This window comes from Syngnathus scovelli, chromosome 5, assembly GCF_024217435.2.
Source record: "Syngnathus scovelli strain Florida chromosome 5, RoL_Ssco_1.2, whole genome shotgun sequence".
NCBI classification, from domain to species: Eukaryota; Metazoa; Chordata; class Actinopteri; order Syngnathiformes; family Syngnathidae; genus Syngnathus; species Syngnathus scovelli.
This window is the reverse complement of record NC_090851.1, coordinates 9,600,260-9,619,783: the sequence shown is the minus strand read 5'-3', so window position 1 is coordinate 9,619,783 and position 19,524 is coordinate 9,600,260. Positions and strand designations below refer to the sequence as shown.

At 43.1% G+C, this 19,524-nt stretch overlaps 1 protein-coding gene across 1 annotated transcript; it reads right to left on the bottom strand.

The window, feature by feature from the left end:
• Positions 1-199: 199 nt before the first annotated feature.
• On the bottom strand, positions 200-18,249 carry rnf38 (ring finger protein 38). The gene is made up of 13 exons (XM_049719432.1): positions 18,110-18,249; positions 16,671-17,325; positions 8,723-8,781; positions 4,987-5,189; positions 3,876-4,248; positions 3,637-3,801; positions 3,312-3,482; positions 3,043-3,222; positions 2,839-2,948; positions 2,674-2,758; positions 2,389-2,510; positions 2,159-2,258; positions 200-1,934 (listed from the first exon to the last, which is right to left on the bottom strand). Exons 2-13 carry the CDS (start codon positions 17,263-17,265, stop codon positions 1,872-1,874), a joined length of 2,226 nt encoding a protein of 741 aa, XP_049575389.1. The 5' UTR covers positions 17,266-17,325; positions 18,110-18,249; the 3' UTR covers positions 200-1,871.
• Positions 18,250-19,524: the final 1,275 nt, after the last annotated feature.

Sequence of the window (19,524 nt, the reverse complement as noted above, 5' to 3'; positions counted from 1 at the left end):
TAACGACTTTAAATTGGATATATGAATATTACAACGAACATTTACATTGTAGCCAAGGCCTAATAGCACGTCTGACGTTCTTCAAAACATATCAAGACAAGTTACGATCGTTTTGATATAAAAGCTTAGAGATTGTGAATCGTATTCATGAATAGTTCACAACTGCAGTCAAAAAGGATGAAAGCTAAGACAGAAGAAATTAAGAGAAGAATGTTAAACATTTATTATTGAATCAGCTTTTGCGATACAAAAGGGTAAGGAATTACGGAAGTAATTGCACTACTTTATAAAGTATAACTAGTAATAACTCTCATACAAAATGTACAAACGTTTGTTAAAAATTTCATCAACATTACAGGCCTTCAAATGATTTTGGTTACAGGTATAATACATATTTTAACTACTATGACACCATGTAAATGATAGTATGTCATAGTGAAATAAAGAACTTGCATGGGAAAAACTCTGCAAAATGCAATAGCTCATGGTTTTAATATTGTCTGGAAAGCCATAAATAGTGGGACTGAGGTAACTAGTGTACCCAAGCCACAGAAAACAATACAACACAATTCAAAGACACAATGAATACATCCAGTCCCCTCTGACCCCAAAAAAACATTTTCTATGGATATGACATAAACGATGAAGACATAACGGGTTGATGACATTTAAAAAAAAATAACATAAAAGTACAGTTTGGGAAGCCAAAATTAGTTTCAATATATCAGTGTGATGACGTGTCTGCAGCAAATTGTACAGTCTCTGTAAAGCATATGTTTGGTTGTCATACTGAGTCAATTCCCAATTGTGATAGTTAATTACACCACAAAAGCTTTCCTGTGTCTAAGATTAATATGATTTACACTGTGGCATTAGGACATAAACCTTAGAGAGAGCAGCTCTGGTGTGTTGGGAGTTAGGGAGATTGTAATGTGGCACACTCCACACTTACTAGGGAACAGAGACAAAACAAGCAAGCTTACATAGCATAAAGTATATTATTTGCTGTTCCAAAACTCGGTCTCTCAAAGGTCAAATCACAGTGTAAAATATATTTTTTCCATCCCATACAGACTGATCTCACTCAGAGGAATGCTAAAATACACATCCAGAAATGAAAATTAAACGATTGTAATAACCAATTGCAATAAACCAAGGACAGTCTGTGCCATTCAGTGGTGGGTGCATCACAATCCGATTTCCATACTCACAGCTTAACTAATTTTGCCTTGAGATGTGCCAAAAGATGTTGTCACGGGGGGCGGGTGGGTGAATGCTCGCGAGTCGCCGAGGCAAAAATAAAACACGAAAATCCGCGGAAAATTCTCATTTCTGCAAATAAAGAAAAAATAAAAACAATAGACACACACACAGTGTGGTGATGATCGAAATACAAACAATATGGAAGAGTGTCATTGCGTTCTGTGGGACTGAAAGGCTGGCTGTCACCTATGCCTCGGACAGATTGGCCTAGTCTGATATAATAATGGCATGGCGATTGACAGATTGACGCGCCCACCACTGGTGCTGTTTAAGGTGAATTTTTTTTTTCCCACCAGAACAGAAAGAACAAAATCTTTGGACTGCAATTCTTCCTGCAAAGTCTGTTACTACAAGTACTGTATACAGACGCTTCTGTTTTCTATGAATACAATGTATATGTGCTGTGCGCGTTTCAAAGGCCATTTTGAGTGAAGACAGCACAGAAGGCAGAGCAGGTTGAGGGGCTTATCCCTAATTTGAAGCACTATGCAGAAAAGTGTCATAGTCCTTTTGGATGTGCGGTGAAGGAATACTGGTCTGTCTATGTGCATGATGGCCGGAGAGAAGTTCAACATTTGCCTGGTGCATCCAAAGAGAAATCGGGAGGGTCACTCAGAGTCCCGCTGGACCTCGGATGCATCAGCCCGACAGATAGGACACGTTCGATTGGCCTGGACATAACATAATCAAGAGATGAGGGTCATGCTGCATCTGGTCAGAGCACAGATGAGAAATGCGCTGCTCCTGAATCAATTTCATCTAAAGCAAATACCTAACAAGTGCACGAATATTAGCTCAGTTGCAAATAAATCCCAGCATGTTCATTATCATCAAAAGTATTATTATTATTAGTCATTGTCGATCATTTTGAGTTGTTTTTCTTAAATCTACTCACCTTAAGCCACTTGTCTACACACTTGGCATGGAACTCATGATTGCAGGGCAGAACCCTCAAGAGCTGGCGTGACTCAAAGTCACACATGCAGACCACACACCTGGGAGATTAATCAAATCATTTTTAACACGTAATTCCAAAAAAGTAATCAAAAGTAAAAAGAACAGACATTGTCCCAAACCCAAAGTAGTAAAATATTTCCACCCTACACTACTTTTTTAGAAACTCACAGTGTTTGTTCAGACTGGTGGTTATTGGGGTTGAACCTGTACGATGGGAGCTGTTCTATATCAGCCTTAGTGAGGCCACGGGGCTTGGCCTCTCCAAGACGCTCTGCAAGATTCAGCAAGGCCTAGAAGTTTCATATACAAGAGGGCAGAATGCTTAGAAAAGGAACAGTAACAGTTGCATGTTCAGCAGCACAGAGATAGCAACACCAATTTCATGGAACAGTAACAGTTGCATGTTCAGCAGCACAGAGATTGCAACACCAATTTCATGAATAGTCAAAATACCTCATAGTTCTCCACCTCTCCATCATCAACATCAAGCTCAAGACTAATGGCTGGAGCTACATTTGGTGGGACTGGGAGCATGGACCTGGTTAAAAGAGGAAATGGTTTCCCTGACGTCTTCTTCTGTATGGATCCAATAAAAACGATGAGGTTAAAAACACTTACAGGAAGTAAGGCAGGAAGCTCGGGTGGTAGCTTGAAGGAGGCACAGCCTGCTGGGAACGAGCTGGGTAGCGCCGGCTGGTGAATCGCCGTGGCATAAAGTGTGAATAGGGCTGTCGGAGATCAGAGCGACATATTGAATTGTCACAAATTAAACCCTAATTCTATTTTAATCCTAACATAAAAGTCCTAAATCCATGCACTCACCACCGTGAAGAGCTCTTGTGAAAGGGGGTCATGGTGTGAAAGAAACTGGAGTGGTGTGGAGGGCGGAAGGGTGGAGGGAGGCTGGTGGTGGTGGTGATGGTGATGGCCATAGCCAAAGCCTCCACCGACTGAGAGTTGCTCTCCAAGAAGTTCAACCTCATTTTCAATCCTCTGTAAGGGCTGTGAAAAAGCATCCAATTGATCTTAACAAAGCAATGGAAAAATGACACAAATAATAAAGTTAAGAACAAGCAAGGTAGATTTATTACCGATCGTGGCTGTTGTGTCTGGAACGGCAAGAACTGACTGTGTGCGTGGAGGTGCGGCGGGTGATGAGCGAGATGAGGCGGAGGGGACAGAAGAAACTGAGGGTCGCTGGACAGCAGAGAGGGAAAGGCATATGGCACTGGCAAATGTTGCATTGAACAAGCCTGTAGCATCTGAAAAAGGAAAAAAACGTGGTCAGTGTGTGATCCTGACATACCGCATCCTGTCACAAGGAGGCAATGTCAAACAAGAAAACGATCTCTCATTTGCAGCTCGCAAAGCTCCTAAAGAAACAGGCCACCCACAGACGGACCACTGCTTTCTCACCGGGTGGTAGTGTTGTCCAGTGCTGAATACCACACTGCAGGCAGGAACTTGTTGTTGCGAAGAGCAGCTGGGGGGAAGGTGCTGACCGTTACACAGCGGTGCTGCGAGGCCGTGAGGTGCGACAGGGGTCATGGTGTAAGAGACTGGTACGGTGCCCTGCTGAAGCTGGGCAAAACAGAACAGTTAAAACACACACCCTGCGGCCCGGGGGCACAGACACAAATGGATCTAAAGCATACCTGTTCATGCAAGTCCAGGACCATGGCCCCTTGCTGTGACGTTGCGTGATGCTGCTGCTGCTGTTGCTGCTGATGGTGATGATGGTGGTGGTGGTGGTGATGCGCAGCTGGGTGCAGTAGTCGGGGGGACAAGGTGGGAGGATGGAATGCTCGGGGATCCTCTGGACCCCCACTTCCATGTGGAGGGGGGTGACTGTAGGTGTGCGTTGGGTACGTTTGGTGCGGCGAGGAATGTGGGTTGCGTTGGAAATTCTCATCCTGGAGCTCTGACGGCAACGGGTGGGGACCGGGACCTTGTGTCGAGGGGTGATGATGGGGAGGCAAGTGGCGTGTCGGTCTGAGGAGGCGGCCACGCTGACGCCTGACAGGGGGGCTGGGAGGGGGATCAATTGATTGCATTTAGGGATCATGCGGCAAATGGCAACATCTTAAATGAGAATAATTGTCAATTTTTGTCTATGTGAAGCCCTTTGAGACTGTTTGTGATTTAGGGCTATACAAATAGACTTGACTTAAATGGTGGTTCTGGACCTCAAGCTTTCAGGGGCTACGTTGACATATACAAAAGTTCTTCAATCCGATCAAAGTTGGGGACAATACAATATAAAGAAAGGAATTTGTTGCGAAAATCATATGACTAACATTTGCCAAGGTGCATTTTTTAACTTAAGGCAATATTTTTGCTATAATCATGAGGTTATATAAAAAGTCTCTAAATTAATTTGATATGATTGTCTGAGCAATATAGAGCCCTTAATTATAAACCGTGGGAAGTGCCAAAGAAACTTCCAGGAACAATATTGATGAGTTCGCTTTTCTTCTTACCACTCCTTTACGGGCATTATTCTTTATTCTTCCAGTATGTGAAACACTTCCTTGTTCATTGTGATATGAAAAAAATGTGTAATTGCTTATTTCTTTGTTTACCATTGTAAAAGGGGGGAGGGGTGTCACTGATGTAATGTTTGTTTTGTGCACGACTAAAGTTTGAATTTGAAAGAATCACGAGGGCTCGGTGAATGCCCGTGTAAAACTTGCAAGGTTTAACTTGGTAACGAACCGATTTTGAACGAAGAAATCAGCCGCAGTGAAAATCTTCAAAGCTGCCTACCTGCGTCTGTGGCGAGCCGGTGTGAGGGATCTTTCTTGGTGGTAGTGTGCGTGGGGGTGAGACGGTCTCCTACTTGGAGGTCCCAGCTCCCAAGGGCGAATGGGGGGAGAAGGGGTGGATGGCGGTGGTGCGGAAGAAGTTAGCTGTTCCAAGACAGCATGACTAGACAGCCTCTGGCGCTTTGGACTGGGGCTTTCCTCACTCTGTGGTGGGAGGGGTGGAAAAGTAGAGTGAGAAAGGAAGAGGAGGGTGGGAGAAAGGGGGCTGTGGTTAGTGACCCATGGCGCTCCAATCAAATCAATTTCACTGTGCTCTTCCATCCTTCTGGCCAACAATCCATACAACTGCTCGGACACTAAGCGCCTTTGTGACTCATGGCATTTCCTGTATGTGCACACCTCTGTTGGTGTGTTAGAGTGCGAGCTCATTGCACCACCAGCGCTCACAGTCGCTTCCTCTCGTAGTGAGGAAATGAGCAAAAAGGCAAGACGCGCTCTCACGGGCCCATAAGGGAGTCATTCATCCACACCCTCAACTGACTGGCTCGACTTTCTCACAGCATCAACCAAAAGATTGCGACACAAAACTGACACAGGCACATACCTACAGTAGTCATCCAGGTTTTGGATAAAGTGTAAATCCTCAGTAGGTGGTGCTGTCAAGTCATCTGTGAGTCACATCACTTACTGTAAGGCAATGACTCTCACTCGGCTCATAAGCGCGTGTGTCAGCACCCAGTCATCTTCCAGTCCATGTGCTAGACCGCATGGAGTAGAATCATTTTACTCTTTGCCACTAGTGCTGATCTACCATTCGGAATTTGGGGGCTTGAGAATAGGAAAATATTAACTCTAATGTCGCGCAACCGATTAAGTTGAAAATAGCATGACGTAGCTCCTTTAGGAATTGTAGTTATTTATTTACACTTATGTGCCAGTTTTGAATAAAAATGAGTGGCAACTCAACATCATTCACAGTTTAAAACGAATTAGAACAGAATCTGAAACCAGATTGTACTCAATTTGAGAATTTCCACTCAATCTTGAGTGCATCAGGGTTTGACCACCTAGAGTAGCAGGAAAAATTTGGGCCAGCAACTTTAACGAAACCTATTCCCCCCTTGCTCCTTGCCCCTTGTTACCTTCTTCATGTGAAGGACACATTGGTAACGTCTGATTAAAAAAATAAATAAATAAATAAATAAAATGACTCAGCGGCTGTGACTTTTAACACGTGCGCGCACACACACACGCACACACACACACACGCACACACGCACACACACACACACAGCTCAGCAACCTTGAGCGCAGTGCAATAGCTAAAAGGAAACAGCTGGAAAGCAGGCTGCAGAGAGAAACACACATAAAATATGAACGTACACACGCACACGTAGACACACACACACACACACACACACACACACACACACACACACATATATACACACACGCCTCCAGACATACACAGGCACATATGGAGAGCCGCCACTGTTTGTGTTCTACAGCCTATAAAGAACAATACCTACTGTAGCTGCTTGAGGCCCACTGCGCTGTTGTAACAAGCCTGAATTTTCACTCAAGACTCAAAGACACCACATTGTAGAGTCAGCCAAAAGTTGCGCTGTGTGCGGCAACTTCAAATGAATGACTGAATGAATGCAGCCTTTCAGTAATTTATGTAACTTAAATAACTTCATAAACTTAACATCAGAATGTTCTTAGCACAATCCCACTGGTTCAATCAATCAGATGAGATCTTTGAAATACAAAATATGCCATGTAGTGTTTAACCACATAATGATGTTGGCCTAAATACATTAGACAGTCTTTACAACTACAACCCATCAAAGAACTACTACCAAACATGTATTGTACAATATTACTTAATTTATTGTACTTCTTCGAGGCAGGCACCTGCATTCCACCCCCACACTGGAATCACCTTCCTGTGCCTCTTTTACCACCCCCTCTCTTCTGACCCCCACACTCTGCATCCTCCATTCTAAGCTCACCCCAACCCCAAAACCCTTGGGACAGCCACTATGCCCATTTTCATATTCAAGCAAGCCTCTTCCATCCCGAGGATGACATGCACCCCTCCTTCCACAGATGCTACCAAACCCTCCTCGACCACCCCCATCCCTCGCACCAACACTCTAACACCAGATAAGCTTAATTCCTCTATAGTCTCCCCTTATCCTTGCGCTTTCCCCTTTTGCAACGCATGCCTCTCCTATCCAAGACCCGGCCTGAAATTTGAGGGAACATGACAAGAGTTTTTTTAGATAACATGGCTGTGTGTCACTCTCACACACAAACGCACGCGCGAAGGCACGCACGCACACACACGCATTGCCCATTAGTATGAAACTTTGATGGGCTCGCCTACCAACGTTATGGGGAGTGAGGTCTTGTCAGACAAAGAGAGAATGTGTGTGTTTGTGAGTCCTCCAGCAATATGGCTTTACAAGGACTTATGTTGGACCTGAATGCTCTCTCAGCACACACACCTCTCGTCCAGACATGTTTCTAAACCCAAAAATGCCACGGTCTACGTAAAGGGGGGGGAGACAAGTCTGCTGACAGAAGATGAACACACGCAGTCCCTTCCAGCACAGCTTAGAAACACTGTGATCTGCACTGGGGGTGATAATACAGCACATTCTGCAATGTGAGGACCACAAACACACTCCCTTGTTGCTTATTTTGCTCTGTGCACATTTAGTTGAGAGCAAACATGAGGCAGCAAAGATATCCTGAAGCCTAAGAACAGACACACCCTGCCATGCTCTGCTTGGCTATGTCCACACTTGCATACATGGACTAACTGCAGCAGGCAGCTGTTCAGACCTCGCTGTCAATGCCGGCATCCAAATTAGATGGAAGGCTGAGACACACCTTAGAAAAAGAACAAGGTCCAAGTTGAAGTTTGTCAGTCTAAAATTGTGGGTGCGGAGCAAGCGGAGACCAAATAAGGTTATTTGCTTGAACAGAATCATTATTATTTGCATGCATGCTTCCACAAACACCTATTCCTCCCTCCCCCACTTATTCTCTTTCTATTAACGAGATTTGAAAGCTCATTTTGTTTCATCTGCCACTGTTTCTCTTTTCCTTCCCCTCTCTCACTCCAAGCAAGCCCCACAGCTGGAAGTGAAATCATTAGCAAAGCCCCCTCCCTGCTTTTGGCCTCATGCGACCACCCTCCCTCCCCTCCATGCAAGCTCTTTGCAACACCTTCCTCAGCATCCTACCCCCCTCTTCTCTCCTCCACTGCTTTGCAACCAATTGGCCTGCTTTAATTACGCACATTTGGCTATTTTTACTATGTTGCTGTATTTTTTTTTAATGAAATGCAATCAATATCCCTTGAAATGTAAATAAATCTGACCATGTGCTTACAGAGCAACATGAGTCAAAGGAAGGAAAAGACAATCAATGTGTAACTTACTATGAAGCATACAATTGCTATACATTTACAGCCATCTAGCAAAATGTGGATACTTGTTTTCTTTGCCTTTTTAAAAGTTTCATACTTAGTGACAACGTTATCAAAGATGGCCTCTGGCGATCCTAGACAGAGAATGTTGTAATATGCATGCCACCTTTTCAAAAAAACATTCACTTTGACACCAAAAGTTGATTTCCAAAGGTTGTAGTTGGCAATGGCCTGCCAAAATAGCATTGTTGATCAACTTTTAGTAAGAAATATAAAATAAAATAAAGCAGCATACCTTGTCCCTCTCCCTGTATGCATGCTCTTGGTGGCAATGGTAAGACACATCTGAGGCTCCTACAAAAAGTGAAAAGAAGAAGAATTCAACACAGTGGGAACAAAACCTGCATCTGTAACAACAACATCCGTAACAAAATTAATTTCACACATTCATGTGGAATGCCATAGGCACATGGAAATGCTATATGCCAAAAAGAATCAATAAATAGGACCAATCATGATTCAGAAGCTCAAAAATAAAATTTCAACACGATGACGCCATTACAGGAAATTCATTCTCTTGTTTATCTCCAGCTACAATTGAACATTTAATCCTTCTGTTATTTCTGTTGACTCTTACGTCACAGGGAAAAAAAAACTGTTGTTTGTGCAAATTGAACCTTTGTGTCGCACAAAAGTGACCAAAACACATATGGTACAGTCTTGTCTCGGATCAGCACACACACACATGTATGCAAAATCAACAAAGTAATCCCGGCTTAGCGAAGCTTTCTGATGATACCGCCAGTTGCATCATGGCTAAGACTTTTACTCGTTTGTTTTTTTTCCCCAACAATCCTTTCATCTTTTTATTGTCTTATCTATTTATTCAGTCTGGCTTTTGTTTTGCCTTTGTCATGAACGCGTGTTTAGCTGGGGACGTTCTCACCACAGATGGTGGCACTAGAATACAGTCCAAGGGTAAGCACTCCCAAGGGTGCACCACACAAAGCTACCGTTACCGAACACTGAACTAAAAAGGAAAAACATACCAAAAATGTCTTTTAAAAGAATTTTTTTTTTCCGCCTAATGGCAGTTTGTTTGCAGAACTCTTTCTTTCGGCTCTAGTGCTCCCCTTTGAAGAAAATCCATGATTGACAACAAAGGGGTAGGCGGACTCACGTTTGAACCACTAAATTCCTCACTCCTTAAGCGAGCCTTTCCGCTCACTCCCCAGAGCAAAAATGCTAAATGAATGGAAAAGATTGAGGTAAGTAAAGCTAACATTAACGTCGAGAAAACCAGTGTGTTTTCATTTAGATGACCCGGGCCAGCGGACTGGTGAAGTATTCATGGGATTCAGTGACTGCATGTGCAGAACACTCATTCACCACTCACAATAGGCAAAAAGCCCTGCTCGCTTCCTGAATAGGCGCTCACTTGCACATTGTCGGAGTCCGGTAAATTGAGTCAGAGGCCAGTCATTCAGTCACAGTCACCCTTGGGAGCACAGAAGTTAGAGAACAGGTTTGGAACGTCTAGATGACATCATGTCCTCTGATGGATGAACACAGACTGCATATAGCAAACACACTTGAGTTTCTCTGCTGAGGGGAGCTTAGAAGAGTAGGGGAAAAGAAGGAATGAATCAAATGACATTTTAAATCACACATGAAATGTTCCATGTGCATCATCTGCGGTCTTGAGCTCCTTTTACGCTGCAACCTTATGTCTACATTATTCTCAAGCAGGAGCTCAAGGAGAGAAACAAATAGCAATGTGTTCCAATTCAGAAAAACAGATTCAGTCCTGCCAACTCCCAGCACAAATTCACTTTGGCTCATGTTGAGCCTCACTGGCAAGAGAACTTGTTGAGCTTTCTACCAAGTGACTGGTGCGATTTACAGCTGAAAAAATAAGCAATATTTTCAAAAAGAGCATCCAATCACATCTCTGAAGGTACGACCTACTTACTGTATGTTACAAGTGTCAATCTCGTGAGCATCATGTGGAGGGAGAGAGGCAGAGGACAAGGTTGAAAACGCAGTGAGAGTGACAAAGGTGGAGAAAAAGTCAGAAGAGGGAGAGATAGAGTTGAGGGAGTTCAAAAAACAGAGGATGGGGCGAGGTGAGAGAAGAGAGCAGGGGCACTGGATGGGGGTTGTGGCTTCCCCTCTTGACTGCTATTGATTTTCTGTATGCCTCTGAGTGCATCAGCTATTTCTATCCATTTCCTTCACCTCTCCTCCCTTTTTCATCCCACTCTGCTCTTCCCTTAGACACCCCCATCACTTCATCACCCTCCCCTTTCTTCCCCTATCTGCCATCCTGACTCGCTCGCTCTCTCTCTCTCTGGGCCATGCACCCCTGCTGCTTCATTTCACAGCATCCACTATCTATGCTTTGCACTAACACATCATCTGTGTCCACCTCTTTTTAGCATCTAACGGACCATTTTAAGTCAAACAATGGCACTCAATAATTCATTGAGAGGAAGGGATATTTTACAATCATCGCCTTCGTCGGTTGTCACTTGTTTGTGAAGCAGTACCTCATAATTGTCTTGTAAACATTGCTGCACACCTTAATCATAAATTGGACAGAAAGCTCCATTTACATATCTAATTAATGAAATGTAAAGAGGACATTTTGAGTGAGCACGTGACAAGCGCAAGTTAACACCGACACACATCACCCTACCTTCTGAACACACGTCAAGGCAAACTTCACACCTTGGTGCGAAGAAGAAACAAGTTGTCACACAGATAGGTGGCTAAGTAACATCTGCCCAGCCTTTACCTGCCCGTGAATCTCACCTTCTGCCGCTCCCCTCTTCCAGTGCTCACTGTTTGTTTCACTAACCCCACCGATTTCTTACATCTCCAATTCATAAGAATTATTCATGAAAAATAAACTAAAGGCTTTCTGTTTGTTTACTCTTGGGTAAAGGGCGTTACGCTGTCAAATGTCTCCACCAAACCCATTTCCTGGATGAAGCAGCGACAGCTGGGGCTTGTGGCTTATTACATGTGAAAAAAAATGGCACCTAAACAAAAAAGCCTAGGTGATCTACATTTACTACCCGTCGGTCTACGTCGTAAATCACGGCGTCAACTAAATTCCATTAGTTGATCTTAACTTTATTTGACTGGCGTGTCTGTTTGGTATGTCATCCATCGGCTTTCTCTTGCTTCACCTTCCATCCGGTTATTGACTAACGTGCACAGACAGGACCGTTTCTGCTGTTATGCAATTTCCTATGCAAGTACGTTTCTGTCAGCGCTTATCAGCTTAAGCCGACCACGCAACAGGCAAACTGTGGATGCACGCAAACACACACCTAGCACAGGCATACCGAGAAAACACACCCATAAGGAAGTCTATGATTTCCTCTGGCAGTGAACATAAAACTCTTAATTGATTCTGTACAAAGCAGGGAAGAGATGTAATACCTTAGTCCACATTTTGTAAGTGAATTGGATCTAAAATGGCTATGTAGCCCCAAAAAAGCACCTCATTTTTTTACCATTATTAAGATAATGTTAGCACATTGTCATGAGGCATCTGCTAGTTGAAAATGAAGGGAAATGTGATGGTTCAGCGTGACAATTACTCAAAATACCCATCTAACGGTGCTATTTTCCCAAACCAGATCAGGGTCCATACGTTTGACCCGGGGCTAATTTGAGGTCTCGTATCTTCCCCCGTGATGCTCTCATCAGAGTGCTTTGCTTTTTATTTGGAGTGATGACGGGAACTCAGACTTCTTGGTCAAGCCAAGCTAAAGAGGTTTACTTTTCCAAACCAAAGGGGGTTGCCTGGGCGACAAGACAAAGGAAAGAACAAAACAGAGTAGTACATGTTTCCGCTTCTGTAGCAGACAGAAGGATGGAGAGGACAGGCAGTGAGTGGTGGAATAAAGGTAGAGAGTGGCACAAGGGCCTGTCCCTATGCTGCTCCGGGCAGTCCATTAAAACGATCTTTCCATTAGACAAATGTGCATGAGAAGGCCAGCAAAAATAGACCAGAGGGGCACAGAGAGAGTTGCCTGATCCAAAAGCAACCAAGAGGTGAAAGTGAAAAGACATGCTGGGCCAGAATAAGACCAGATGACCAATTAGGGAAAAATTTGGTTCTTCTGCAGTAGGACCAATCCAGCAGTCTCCCGCACTTTGTCTCAGCTTTCCAGCAAATAACCATAGCATACAAGTGTTACAAGGACACAGGGTTGTATTCCAAAATTATTTCTGAATGTCATTAAAATACATTAGTGAGTAATTGAGACCAGATCATTATGTAAGTATTCAGACTTTTGGATATTTTTCTTTGCTGGTTATCCATGAGATGTTTCTAATGTAAAATGGGTAACCTTGACTCAACACTGATCTAAATATTATTGTCGGAAATAAAAACTCAGATTATTAGATAAGAGATGCCCATAGACTGAAATGTTCGCATGCAATTTCAAGCGAGCCGTCTCTCCATCTTCAGGAGCCATAAACACCTAAGCACTCCAGCGTCAGACACATTTGGCTCTTCGGTTTTGTGTGATCAAGTAACAAGAGGGTCTCACAATAGGAAGTGGTTACAGCTCAAGAGTGTTGATGGCCAAAACTGTTAGGAAGATAAGAGGGGCTCCTATTCACACACAAAAAAATGTGTGTGGAAACAAGAAACCCCAATCTATCAAATAAATATTTCAATAATACCTTAAACTGGTTGCCAATCAGTCGTAGGGGACAAACAGAGACAGACAACCAAACAGCGTCACTGAGGGGGAACTGAACACACATTGCCTGCACAGACGAATGCACCACTACATCATCAATGACTTAACTGTTAATATGACAAAATATCAAAAAGGATAAAGAAGCCATACTTCCACAATACAAATTTCAGCCCAATAATTTTTAAATCACTGGAGAAGAGAGGGACAAACTGGAAGTACAGTACTGTAACATTAGGTTCAATGCCTCATGCAGGTGAATAGACTTGAAATGTCAACTTCCCTCTCAAGCACGGTTTCATTTTGGGAGTGGGGAGGGGCTGAAATAAAGAGAGCTGCCACAATGCCACAAGAGACTGTTCAATACGCTAAAATGTCCTTTAACCAAAAAGAAACAGATGAATCTTTTATGAGAATTTGTGTCACGAAAGAGATGTATGCTTTGCAAGCCTTTGAATATTTGCTAAGAGCATAATGCTAATGTCAAGCATTAAAATGAACAGCGAAGAGGAATTTGTCTGTTGATTATTCTGCATGGTTTATCAGGCCTGTTTGAAGGATGATTTATTTTATTTTGGCTTTGTTCACTTTAAGGTCCTATTCCATCATAAGATATTTTTTGGCCACCATTTGACGTATAATAAAAACTAGTCTGTGACGTGTTTGACAACAGCCTTTGAAAAGCAAACACATGCAGAAATGAGGGGAACTAAATTTGGTGCTGTGGTGATGAAGGTTTTGGCTCATTATTCAAGTACATGCTCACTTTGTTGTTACTACATGCCCACTCAGCTCGGCAAAAATGGCTGACGGCAAAAACGCACAGCATCTAAAACTGCATCAGCTCCTCAATCTCTGTACAGGAGTTGAAGAAGAAACTACATGAATTTATTTATGGAGAGACTCCTAAGCATTTCGGAACCAGACTTTTGCACATTTCCTGGTGGCTGGCTACGTCAACATAAGCTTTCACATATGCTATAAATACATTTCCGGGTTTTAAGCCACCAAAACACACCCGATGATCAGTTCGCTCTGGCGTCTGAGGTTGCACAGTGTCTCCATGGAGTTATACCCATGTCTAAAATAAAACAATGAACGAACAAATGAATAAAACCGGAGACCGTGAGATGGTTCAGGCTGCTCAATCCCCCTCTGAAGCTCGTTGGGCAGCAGAGAGACTGCTGGGAATCACCCCCCCACCCCTCAAAAAAAAAAAAAGAGTTGCTTTTTCTTTTAGGTTGTTATATTAAGTTTCGTTGTGATGGGTGATCGATATAGTAAAGTGTACAATTAATTGATTTATTTAGCAAATACACATTTTTGGTAACTGTGCTATATAGAAAAAAGTACTTGGATTAGAACCTTTTCAAAATTATTTTAAAGAAGAAGTTAATGTGTGTATTTATGACTCCTACATGACAGAATTAAGTGGGATGTTGCTGTATAGGAGTCTTAAACTGGACATGTGACTTATGCATATAGTAAAATGGACCCCACTACTCACAGGGGATAGGGACCAGGCTGGCTTCCGAATAGCCAAAATCCTAATGGGCTACTGTATATCTGACGCCCACTAACATTCATTGATTTTCAACCCAAAACCTTTCACTAAAAAAAAACAAAAAACATTCAAACTGCATTTTGAGCCACTTTGTAGAATGGCACAAAATGGAAAGCAGCAGTAGTATCGATTAGCAGACCCACACTTGCATTAGACAAGGAACTGAGAAACTTCTCAGTGCAGCAAAAGAAAGTTAATACAATGGTTACATATAGACAGGGAGTGCCAAAATCTTTAAGTGGCTGTCAAAAGTAATTTGTGCCGGCCTGTGCATGTATGAAATACGGGGCTTCAAAGTCTTATTTCACTGAGCCGATCAACATTATGGTTGCTGATGTAGCTCATCAGAGGCATGGTTTTATTTTACGCATACGTACACTAGTGTACAATTTGGCATCCAAATATAAGAAAAGGTAACTGGCCTAGAATATACTTTACTTCACATACAACCACATACAATATATTTCCTAATACGAGCTTTTAAGATAAAGTAACCAGGCTTTATCCAGAATCTGAGCGAAGAATGTTTCCTCTGTGTCGCTGAATGTGAATCTCTCTCGACACAGCATGTAGACTACTCAAAATCTTACAGCAAGCAGTACACACTTGCTAGGTTTTACATTGCAGCCAAGTCGCACAAATCTAATAACTACAGTATGAGTGACGCACAGCATGACCACCTAGGACAGCTGGGTGTTGATTGTGAAAAGCCATGAACAATCTCTTGAAAGCAATACGACTTTAATTATGATTTGGTCGTATTGAAAAAAAGTGCATTAGTTGAGTATTTATTGTGTGATTATTTTGCTAATTAAAAGAAAGACAGGATGCGGAATTATACGCTACATAAATTTTGGTACAGCAAATTGCAAGTACTAAAATGTTGTCTTTCACAAACTATCCCGGTGGGATCAAAATGGATTAAATAAAAATCACATCTTTAAAGGGCTTGTTATTTAATTTTTCTGTGACTGCCTCCAAACGACTTTGCTTGAAGCAATGTAATGCAAGCACATTCGCACAGGCTTTAGGCTACGAGAGTTCACATTGTACAGACTGCTGTAGTTCAATTGCCTTCTGTGTTGCTAACATAGCCACACATCCACACTACAGCACTGTTGCAAAACACAATTCCATGCTATTTAAATTCTATTACAGTATGCCCATTACGCCATGTTAGTCTACAGACTGAATAAAAAAAATTTAAAAAAAAAAAATCAAATAATCCCACTAAACCACATGAGTTTAAATCAAGGCCCAGTTTCATACTAAATTGATTTGTTCTTTCCATTTTGGCAGAAAAACAACCCATCAGATTATTTTTTCTATTTTTGACCTGATAAAGCAAGGTTTTTTCCTCCACCCACATAAACTGAACTCGCCATCCATTTTCTATACAGCTTATCCTCATTATGATATGTATGACCTGAAGCCAATTTCACTTGAATTAAAGTGAGAGGCGGGGGAACCCTAGACAAGTCGCCCAACTTGCATGCTGGCAGTGGGTGTTCAGTAACAAATGGTCATTTGCTTCTATGTGTCCTGATGATTGACAGGTGACCAATCCAGGGTATACTCTGTCTTTTGCCCAAAGTGAGTTGAGATGGGCTCCAGGTCCCTGCAACTAACTCAAAAGGATGATCGGCATAGAAAATAAATGGATGTGTGTAGATCTATTGTACTTGGTAACCACTAATGAACATGATTTTTTTTTTCAAAACTATACATGCAGTAAAAAAAAAAAAAAATTCTGTACAATTAATGAACAATGAAATGCAGGTGCAATTGTATGGACGTAATAACAAATATGTAAGTCCACGTTTTTCACAATGATTTGCGATGACAGCTTGACACCCCTCCACAAAAGTAAATCCCGACTTAACAATATGGTAATGTTTCACAAACTATCTTTGTATATATTCTATATATTCATAAACACATACACAACAGTGTACCTTCAGTTGGGATGCGGAGAGCTCCAAGAACAGGGGGAAGCCTCTGGATGCCAGGGGAGGCGTTACTTCCCAGAGCTCGCTGCTGGATCTCTGCTTGGCTGCTGTGAGCCCCAAGGGGAGTGCAACCACCGGCACTGTGCTGCTGCTGCTGCTGCTGCTGTTGTTGCTGCTGCTGCTGGTGATGATGATTCTGCTGGTTCATTCCTATCACTCCGCTGCCAGTAATTCCATTCCCACCATTATACTGCTGGTAATATCCAGACCGGGAACGCGATCGGGTCCTGGGGGGCTCCATTGCCATTTGGTGGCCGTGGAAGGGGTGGAAGAGAAACGAGGAGGACGCGGCTGGAGACTGCGGCGGAGAGCTGTCGGTGAATGCTGGCTGTAAGCTCCGACTGCCGCTGTGGCTGTAACTATACCCCCCGACGCCTCTGGCCCCCTCCGCGCCCCCGTACTCTGTTCGCTCCGCCGACTCCGCCGCCCCCGCCTCTTCAAATAAATCAGCCCCTTTAGGGACCGGTTCAGGGGTGGAAGGCAGCCGGGGGCACACTCTGGGCTCTTGAGTCGTTGGCTGGCCAGTGGCTGCGATTGGCATTTCCTTTTGGGGGATTTCCTCGGCTTCCTCTTTTCGACTGGTTTGCACTTAGATAGGATGCTTGTCGGAGTTGAGACACAGTTAACAGAAAAAGAACCACAGTTAACATCACATTGCGACTGTCAAAAGACAATTTAATACTTTACCTACAGCTTTAAGATATGGTTGGTGTGATCAAGTAAAAAAACGTCACTCACTCACTCTGTCTTAAATCGAAGTGGGTTAAAAGACGACTAAAACTATCATCCATCTTCCCACATACGTAAAAATACTCACTGAACAACTTTTAAACATAAACATGTGATAGAGTGATGTGGCTCGCTAGCTCCCAGGCTGTGATCTTGTTGGGAGTTGGCTAACGTTAGGTGCGCTTAACACACTGCCTTCTAAATATATTCCATATAACTACGCATTCGCTTTCTCGTCCTAATTGATTCCCAAACTGACTTTATTACAAGTTTGATCACTTTAGCAACAAATTAAACTTGTTACGTGGGTCTACGTACTGCCGTTCGCTAGCTTGAAAAGATATCGCAACCCCTCCTCCTACAGCGACCAACACGACGACGAGGGGGGGGGGGGGGGGGGATCCAGTTGCTTGCCACCCACGCCTAAAATACCTTTAAACTGCGTGGTTATGAGCGAAAAGGAGAAAAAAGAAGGAAAACTTTAGAGTTAATCGAGCCAGCCACAATCGCCGGTCACATTTCTTTGCTTAACTGAGGTAAAGACATAAAAGAGGGCAATCAAAAAGTCGCCAGCCTGAAATTACAAAGAAATAACGAACGGGATTTATGGTCTGTCGTCTTTTCTGTAATCTTCCCGAGTTTTTCCGACTACCAACCTGCAACGTGATCTCGTGGACTCGTACTCCTGACTTCAATCTGTCGATATTACAGCGTGTGTGTATGTGTGTCTGAGCTCCGAGTGTTCGCTTGGTGTCAGCGTGAAATGTGACAGACCGTCAACGCTGGTCGGATTGTAACAGACCAGAGCAATAGATTGCCGATCCGTCCATTACTCACGTCAAATATTCTGATAAATGTTCTCAAGTCGTGAAAGAACATAAACATACAACTCCAGTGGACATAATACGTTGTCATATTATCTCATATTTGAAATAACAAACGTATAAGATAAAATAAAAGAGCACTTTTATCTACGTTCGATTAACAGTGTCTGTTAATTCAGAAGCTGGACGGCAAAGAGGCAGGCTAAAAGGGGCTTTAAATTATTTATTTACAAATACCAAGCCTACCGATTGCAGCTGTTTCATCCAGCGTTGGAAGTTTGTCGTACATATTCGTTGTGTTCGAAAAAGTTTCATGCAATTTCCTATTGCTGGGTAGTAACGCAAAGATACTTAACAAGAAATACTTAAGCTCGGATCACGTTTAGTTTTTGCCACGTTTTACCATTCGGGTAAAATATGATTCTATATAGAGCTGAGTACGGAATCCGAGTGTAAGAAATACACTTTTTCCAGTCAAAATATTTAAGATCTATGTCACAACTATGTGACATGCAGTAGGGCCTAGATTCTAGGCTATATATACACAGTACGTTTGTGTGTGTAATTTTGTGTGTTTGCACTTAACCCATCCCACTAAGACCAGCCCAGTTTAACTCTCAACATTATTCTCTTGGTTTAGCTCAGTAATTTCACACTCATCAGAGCCACTCCTAATACACACATCCACAGACATTCTCTCCTCATTACGCTCCCTTTTCCGACTTTGATGATATGCAAATAACCCTCCACCCTACCCTCCTCCTCCTCCTCCTCCTCCTCTTGCTCCCTCCTTCTTCCTCCATCCTCCCTCCCTATTTCTCTGCCTCAAGCAACAACACACACGCGCACATACGCACCCATCACACAGGCTAATGCGCTGTGGCAGTGGCCACAGACAGGCAGGGAGGATCAATTTCTTACCCAGTGTGTTACCGATATTCATAAGATAAGGCCATGAAGAGGGAGGGAGGGGAAGTAGGGGGATGCTGCAGAGATGGGAGTAAGGAAAATGGCGAGTGGGTGTAATGAAGGGGAGGGATGGAACCGGAGGAAGGGGTGTCCAGGAAAAAGGGATGAGTGGGAAGAAAAGGGAGTTGTGAGATTACACGGGTGAGAAAGTGGTGGAAGTGGGGGAAATCTCACGGGTGCGCCGATGGGTGGATGCAGGATGAGTAAGTGGGTTAGGGTAGTAGAAAAGGGGGATGGGGTGTAGAGAGGACTCTGGGGGATGGGGTCGGGAATGGATG

Bases quoted from the DNA above. Each gene is read 5' to 3' on its own strand.
- rnf38 (XM_049719432.1), bottom strand. From the start codon at position 17,265: ATGCCAATCGCAGCCACTGGCCAGCCAACGACTCAAGAGCCCAGAGTG. The intron at 8,782-16,670 runs GTACACTGTTGT...CACTTTTTGTAG, and splicing joins TCTCCGCATCCCAACTGAAG to GAGCCTCAGATGTGTCTTAC. The intron at 1,935-2,158 runs GTGAGTAGATTT...TGTTATGTCCAG, and splicing joins GTGTAGACAAGTGGCTTAAG to GCCAATCGAACGTGTCCTAT.